Source organism: Candoia aspera, chromosome 17, assembly GCF_035149785.1.
Source record: "Candoia aspera isolate rCanAsp1 chromosome 17, rCanAsp1.hap2, whole genome shotgun sequence".
Classification (NCBI taxonomy): Eukaryota; Metazoa; Chordata; class Lepidosauria; order Squamata; family Boidae; genus Candoia; species Candoia aspera.
Genome location: NC_086169.1, coordinates 6,767,069 through 6,775,229, shown reverse-complemented (window position 1 = coordinate 6,775,229; position 8,161 = coordinate 6,767,069). Strand labels below are relative to the sequence as shown.

Genomic DNA, 8,161 nt, shown 5'->3' with positions numbered 1-8,161 from the left:
ATAACATGTGGAGAAAGGTTTGGCTATATTGCTTTGTGTAGGGATAATTGAAGAGGGAAGGGAAGAAGGAAGGAGAGAATTTGAGAAAGATCAAGACTGGTTTTTTTTGTAAGGAGGGGAAGAGAAGGAAGAGGATTTCAGCGGCAGCATAAATTTCGGGGTCTGAGATGGAGAAAAAAGTCAGGCACACAGAGATGTGATTCCAACACTTGAGACTCTGTTTCGTCTCCTAATTCGGTGCAGTTTCCTTGGTTTCCTCCTCCACCTCCCTCCCTCCCTCCCTCCCTCCCTCACCACGTCATTCAGGAGCCAGTGACGTAGGGTTCCCCCAAGCCCATGAAAGCGGGGGGAGCTGGCTCTGCAACCATCTCCCTCCATTGATCTGAACAACTCTTCCCGCCCCATTTTCCTTAATATGCCAGTGCCCACACTCCCAACAGCCTATAAAAGATGGAAAGCAGGCTCTCAGACAGATCCACAGGCAGACATCAGAGAGAGAGAGAGAGAGAGGGCGCAAAGACGGAAGAGGGTGAGCTGCACGGATCTTCAGAGCTGAGATGTACCGGTCCACGAAAGGAGCCTCCAAGGCACGGCGGGATCAAATCAATGCGGAGATTAGGCATCTCAAGGACCTGTTGCCCATTGCTGAAGGGGATAAACTTCGGCTGTCTTATCTGCATATCATGTCGCTGGCATGCATCTATACTCGGAAATCCATCTTCTTCTCCAAAGGTAGGTCCAGAAAGCCATTGAGGGCTTGGGGAAGGGAATCTAGAAGTGCCCGGGGTGGGCGTACTTCTAAAGTTGGGCGAAGGGGTTTATCCTGAAGGGACTTTCCTTAGGAAGTCAACAGGTCTCTCTCCATGGTGCTGAAACGCCCCCCCCCCCCAGGCGCTTCCGCGGGGCTGCTGGCCATGGTGCTGAAACAGCCGGGGCTCTCGCGGCGCGGCGATCGCTGTCCGTGGTGCTGAAACCCCGTCCCGGTCCCGTCCCCCTGACTCATTAGATGCGAAGGGAGATTTAAGGGAAAAAAACGATTAAACCCCATTCCCATTTCTCAACAGGTGCGACTTTGGAAGGTTTGGAGAGCTTGCTTTCTTCCCAGGACTTAGAAGATTTCATGAACACCCTTCCAGGTTTCCTTGTGGCATTCACTGGAGAAGGCAAACTCATCTACGTGTCGGAGAATGTGGCTGAGCACCTAGGGCATTCCATGGTATGTACCGGCAGACTTGTCGAGAGGGCAGAGGGATACCTTTGCTATAACGTAGGGGAAATAATAGCACTCCTTTCAATCATCCTTGGTTTAACTGCAGGCTTTGTTTAGTAAACCTTTGGTTAGTTGTATTACTGATAGTTAAACAAGAGCATTTCATTTAAACCACAGCCCTTCACTTCCTCCAGGCCTTGGTAGTAATTGCATCAGCCCTATACTCTCTACAATGGAAACAGTTTGTCCATAACGTTGATAGGTCTTGAGAGATCATCTGCCCAAATGGAGTAAATTTACTTACGGAAGTCTGTTGAACATTGAGATCCTTTCTGAGGCTAAGATTTCTGAAAATGCAATGCCTAATAGGACAGTTAATTTTTCAGCTGTTCTCATCTCCCTTCCATTTATGCTGCAGGTGGATTTAGTTGCCCAAGGAGACAGCATCTACGATATCATTGACCCGGCAGATCATTTTGTGATGAGGAATCAGCTGGCATTGCCTTCCCCAGTAAATACCGGTAGGTGTCCCTTTGTGAAAATGAGTGTCATGCAGGGGAGAAGAGAGAAATAGACATGTGGCTAGGAAGGACTCTAAACTAGCAAGAGGACTATTTAAAAGTTGACAGGTCCACGTCAGAATAGAATGATGCCTTGCAGAGCTTAATTCAAGAAAGAAAATATAAAAGCTCAGCTTGTATCAGAAAATCTCATGTTCAGGAGCAGAACTTTGCTGATAAGCTTATGAAGTGTGGTCTTCCATCATCATGGAGCAAAACCACCATGGCATTTAGGGAGGAAAACAAGCCTCTAGGATGGCGTTTCAAATCAGGGCAAGTTCAATCCATTCTTGTAGTCTTTGTTTAAGAAATTCATTTAGGAAGTTGTCCCATGTAGAAAAAAACCCAACATTGTTTACCATGAGTAAGTTTCAGTGAGTATGGCTCTTCTGGTCTCTCATTGTCCCTCTTCTTTTTCTTATCTTATTCCTTCAAAACAAAACAGACCGTCTCTTCCGCTGTCACTTCAACACTTCCAAGACAATCCGCCGTCAAAGTGCAGGAAATAAGCTGTTTCTGATTCGCGGCCACTTCCATCAACCTCCGCCTGGTTCCTATTGGTCCACCAATCCTGTCTTCACTGCCTTCTGCACGCCTCTGGATCCCAGGCCCAGGATGGGTCAAAATTCTTTCTTCCTGTCTGCTTTTGAGAGTCGCCACACAAAGGACTTAGCCATCGTGGACATCTCTGAAAGGTGAGTGTCCTTATGGAAGAGGTGAAAGGTTAGGATTAGTGTAGGAGAACATGGAAAAGACTCAAGGAATTCTGTGTGCTTGTTAAGCAAGGAACATCCTGTGTCCACCAGAGGGAGAAGCAGGACACTGAACACCCTGACCAGTGTTGATCCAAACAGTGTAGGGTGTAAAAGCTCTCCTGTATGATTCTTCCCAACACTTTCTCATTCTGTTTAAAAAGAATTTGGGTGGGAATTGCCATGGATAGGGTGTGGTGTGCACTCGTTTAATGATGGCTCAGGGGTGCATGGGTCCCTGCAGGTGGATGTCTGGGCTCTGCAGATCCTCTGCCTTCTCGCACTTTTGGTCCCAATGGAAGATATGACAGGAGGGAATTCCTCCCCTGGAGCTTTTTTCAGACTGGGAGGTGTGAGCATTCAGGGAGGCTGCAGAAGGATGATCCTTCTCTCCCACTTAGAAGGACAAAACATGCTCAGAAACCCCTCTAAGAGAAACCAGAAAGGAATCCTCAAGCTTCCTGAGAACGAAATAGAAAAAGTTTGCAGGAGAGGAAAATGGCGGAGCGGCAAGGCAGGATTCAGCAGCGCCGTTGCTCCAAAGCACTGATCTCTACCCCAATTCCCCCCTTTTCTAGTGTGATCTTCCACTTGGGCTTTGAGAAAAGTGAGCTCTTCTGCAAATCATGGTACGGCTTGATCCATCCAGAAGACCTCAGCCACGCTTCGGCCCAGCATTACCGGCTGTGTAAGTCTATCACCACTGTTCTTTCATCTGCTCCCAGAGGCAAACACAGCAGATGGGGAAAGCTGATTTGGGGGACGGGTCTGATCATCTCCTTTTTCCTCCTTCTTCCTTCAGTGGGCGACCAAAGCAACTTGCAAGCTGAAATGGTCGTCCGACTCCAAACAAAAGTCAGCGTAAGCTGGGTATGGATCTACTCACTGCTTCACCTGGAGAATGCCGAGGCCCCCATCGTTTCTCACAACTACGTCATCAGGTAACAGTTGTGAACTTTCCCTGTGGGGGGTTGGCTTGAGATATTGCTTGTTTCTTGGTAACTTCAGCGGTGGGTCTAACTTTCCCTCCATCATTTCCACATATGCTGGGGAGTGTAGCTCCTGGCACATAATTCAGGCCAAATGCGAACCTTCATCTGAAATTTATTATTATTATTAACAACAGCAACAACAACAACAATAATAAATATTATAATCATATTTTATCCTGCCTTCTTTATATACTCCATGTGGCAAACATACAGTACCTTATTCTCCTGCCTCCCATTTTCCCCATAACAACAACCCTGCAAGGTGGGCTGGACTGAGAGAGAGGGACTGGCCTGAAGTCACCCAAGTAGCTTCCATGCCTGAGGGAGGCCTAACTCACAGTCTCCTGGTTTCTAGGGTACTGGCACCTTCACCACTACACCAAATTATTATTATTATTATTATTATTATTATTATTATTATTATTATTATTATTATTATGCCTTTTATATATTTGTGGTCAACTCAAGGCAGTGAACATACCCAATACTCCTGCCTTCTATTTTCCCCACAACAACAACCCTGTGAGGTGGGTTGGGCTGAGATAGAGGGACTGGCCCAAAGTCACCTAGCTGCTTTCATGCCTAAGGCGGGACTTGAACTCACGGCCTCCTGCTTTCTAGACCAAGGCAGCAAACAGAGGCTTAAAATGACACAATATAAAATAAACAAATTGGCCATCTTTGCTTTAAAGTGCTACACCCCACTTGGCTTCCCGCTTGATTTCTTCCAAATGCCCGATGCCCCTTCCCAGTGGAAGGATCATGTAAATGAGGAAGGAAAGCAGAATAGTGAAGCACTTGCCCGACTGTGAATAAGTCAGTGAGGGGAAAATGGGTGGCCAGCCAGGATACGGTTATTGTCTGTATGGTTCTCTCAGAGCTTATGGGTTTCGTGAGCAAGGCTCCCCCACCCACCTGCCCGTCCCAGGCAGTCTCAGGCCTGCAGAGAGTTCCAATTCCATGTCAGAGGGGCCAAGAGGAATGAAGGGACGAGGAATGCACATATTTGTCTTCTGACTGTCTTAAGGATGGGAAATCTCCCAAGAATCCCCTTCTAACTTTCCCTTCCCCGTTTCTCTGCAGTGACTCAGAAGCTTGGTGCCTCAAGCAGCAGCTCTCTGCCGAAGGATCCCAAGTGGCTTACGCCCTTGAAAGCACCACCACCTTCCTGCAAGGTCTCCTATCTCCCGGAGAACTTTCCAGCCCCGATCAAGTCTTCACGCCCGTGGCGGGCACCCCCACCGGCACCCTGGTTGCCCCGACCTTCGACTTCAGCTCTGCTGGGGGCACCGAAGGCCCCTCGGCCTTCGGCGAGACTTCTGAAAGCCTGCCCCAGGAGGTGATGGAACCTGGCCATATCTCCTCCATAGAGGACGCCCCGCCAGGGTCCACCCTGAGCCTTCTTGCCAAAGAGCCGGGCTTTGGGTACATCATCCTCCCACAAGGCTACAAACAGACTTTCCGAAGCGAGAACCCTGGCAGCTCCTCTTCTTCCCAGGATTTTGTCTGCACCCCTCCCTACACCCCTCACCAGAGGTCGGCTTTCCTGTTTGGCGCGCAGGAGTTTTATGGGCCCCACAGCGCCCCTGCTGCTGTGCCCCCCGGGACAGCTTCTCCTGGGGCCACCGGCTCCACCCCTCCCACCACCCTCACTGCTGTGGCCCCCTCCGAGCTGTTCTACACCCAAGAACAATGCAGTGTTCTCTATGAGAAATTACCGCCTACCCCAGACAGCCCTGGTAATGGGGACTGCACCGTCATGACATTGCCCGAGATCAGAGGTCCCCTGTACGTTGATGTGCCTATGGTACCAGAGGGGATCCTGACGCCAGAGGCCTCGCCCATCAAGCAGACCTTCTTCAGATATTCTGAAAAGGAGAAAAACGAAATCGAACTGCTGGCCCAGCAGATCTGCAGCCTGGCAGAGACTTTTGGCTCTGCGGCTCCCGGAGAGCTCACCAAGAATGGCCAGGTGGCCCTCCGAGAGGCCACGCCGAGCCCTGTCCCTGAACCGTGCCTGGATTTCCAACTTCCCAAGACCTGGAGGAGCGTTGACTTCTCTGTCTTGAGCTGCCTGGAGGACGATCTCCTGGAAGATAATGCTCTTGAGACTTTTCTCCAAGACCTGCCAGCCTTTCTGTTCGAGAAAGGTGGAGCAGGAACGAGGTGCCCTCACCACCAGTTCTGCGGTGGCGACGTCAGTAGTCCAATCGGCTTGGACAGCGAAGATAGCAGCCAAGGAGCCTTCGCTCCCTCGCCAAGTACGGACTTACCTCCCGACCAGCAATGCTTTTTGGAAGAACTGGCCTCCTTCGAAACAGCCTTTGAGACACGTGCCTCAAACTCTCCCTGTGATGGGTTAGATGAGTTGTATCAACTCCAGAGCCACAGGCAAGAAGGCTTCCGTGAAGGTAAGCGGGGCAGGGAATTTGGAGAGGGGGCTGGCGAACTCCCAGCATTTCGAGACAGGGCCGGGGGATGCAGAGAATACAATGCCCTGCAGAGCCGGGGCCAAAGGCTGGCGGGATTAGCAGCATGAGCAGAACCTTTAATTCAGAGCAAGAAAATGCAATGCTTGGGCTGGCACTGTGGAAGCATCTGAGCAGGGAGCAGATGCAGCCCTCTTTTGACAACCAAAAGTCCCTGTATTGGCTTAAGGACTGATCTCCCTGGGTTCCTCAACCTTGGCAACTTTAAGAGGTGTGGACTTCAACCCCCAGAATTCCCCAGCCAGCATTCTTTAAGTTGAGTGGCTTCAACCCCCAGAATTCCCCAGCCAGCATTCTTTAAGTTGAGTGGACTTCAACTCCCAGAATTCCCCAGCCAGCATTCTTTAAGTTGAGTGGACTTCAACTCCCAGAATTCCCCAGCCAGCATTCTTTAAGTTGAGTGGACTTCAACTTCCAGAATTCCCCAGCCAGCATTCTTTAAGTTGAGTGGACTTCAACTCCCAGAATTCCCCAGCCAGCATTCTTTAAGTTGAGTGGACTTCAACTCCCAGAATTCCCCAGCCAGCATTCTTTAAGTTGAGTGGACTTCAACTTCCAGAATTCCCCAGCCAGCATTCTTTAAGTTGAGTGGACTTCAACTTCCAGAATTCGGGGAACTGAAGTCCACACCTCTTAAAGCTGCCAAGGTTGAGAAACACTATCCTAGTAGAACATGGGATGCCCCACAAATGAGCCTAGGGTTGGCCTGCTTCTTGCCCAAGACAGAGGCTGACTTCCTACAGCATGTTGAATGTCCGACTCCCCAACCCAACTTTACAGCTTAGTCTACTATGTGGGGCAAAGCCAGTCATCGGACACCAGGCTTCCCAACCTGGTTGCGAAGGTCTGTCCTCCAGGTGGCTGGACTCCAGTGCCCAGAATGCCCATTGCAAAGATTTCAGGGAGTTGGATTATTGGATAGATTTATTCTTTTCTGCCTCACTGGTCTACTCAGCCAATTACTCAGAGCTGATATAGTCCAGGTTGAACTGGGCGGCTGTGATTTAATCTTATCCAGTGTAGTGCATCAGTTAAAAAGAGAGTGGGCTGGGCTTAGTGCTGGAAATCTATAGGTCCTTCTGCCAACACAGGAAATCCTGCATCCTAAGAATAGCCCATCTTGGTTTGAGAAACAAGTTCCTAGTCCTTAAGGTGGGGAGAAGGAATCAGCAAGCATGTGACTGAGTTTGATCCAGGGAAAGTGAGTTTTTCATCCACTGACCAGCTGTTTGTCCCTTTGTGTCTCCTCCTTTAGATGGAAGTGAAAATGATCCTTCATTTTGAAATAAGTCCGTGACTTACTTCTCCAAGTATGGCATATTGTCATATCTTTAAGAAGCTACATCCACCCAAGCCCCCAAGAAGTGTCCTGCTGATGAAGTGTCTGCACCCAGCAGTTTACATTGGAGGGTTTGGCAGGAAAAGACTTTTTTTTTATTAAAAACAAAAACAAAAGGAAAAAAAATATTGATTCTGAGACATCGGTGTGAGACTAGTTGCTCAGAGCTAAGGGAAGGACCGTTGTAAGTGGATTTACACATGTTACTGTATTCACTCGTAGTGAGTAAAACTGTATGTAATTTACTAAGAAACACAAGAGGGGGCCTTGGGCCCGAAGGCTCCTAAATTGTGATTTAACCCAAAGTTGGAGCAAAGCATTTGCACTGTTTGGGGATTCGTCCTCTTCTGATCTCTGCCCTTTTGTCCCTGCTCCCTAGAGTACAGAATGTGTAGGTGGTACTACTACCTACAATAGTAAGGGCCAATGGCTGGTAATGCAATAATTAATTTTATTGCCTTGCTACTCTCAAGTAGTACATTTCTGTTTCTACAGAAAGACTACAAGTCAAGGCTTGGCGCACCCGTTTCCAGTTCAATTTTTTTTTATGTGTGCGTGTTCACGCCGTGGTTGTTCTTAAAGTATTAGCAGGTTCCTCTAGGTCAGAGGTCTACAATCTGAGTTTCTAAGGCTGCCTGTGCCCCCTGAAAGCCTTGGCAACTCCTTGCTTTTAACGTAACAGAAAAGGAAAACGATACAATGGACTGGAAACAGCTGCCTGAAAGGAACTGAGTGGGCTTTACATGGCTGATCTTGAAAAAACAAAGCAGGGTCAGACTTGGATGGGAGACCACCAGGAAATGTTAGGGCCACAGACTA

At 48.9% G+C, this 8,161-nt stretch overlaps 1 protein-coding gene across 1 annotated transcript; it reads left to right on the top strand.

The window, feature by feature from the left end:
- The first annotated feature begins 507 nt into the window (after positions 1 to 507).
- NPAS4 (neuronal PAS domain protein 4) lies at positions 508 to 7,287 on the top strand. Its single transcript, XM_063316917.1, has 9 exons — positions 508 to 732; positions 1,065 to 1,216; positions 1,629 to 1,731; positions 2,216 to 2,465; positions 3,101 to 3,210; positions 3,325 to 3,463; positions 4,598 to 5,453; positions 5,502 to 5,925; positions 7,259 to 7,287. The coding sequence occupies exons 1-9, from the start codon at positions 558 to 560 to the stop codon at positions 7,285 to 7,287; spliced, it is 2,238 nt and encodes a 745-aa protein (XP_063172987.1). The 5' UTR covers positions 508 to 557.
- The last annotated feature ends 874 nt before the right edge of the window (positions 7,288 to 8,161 follow it).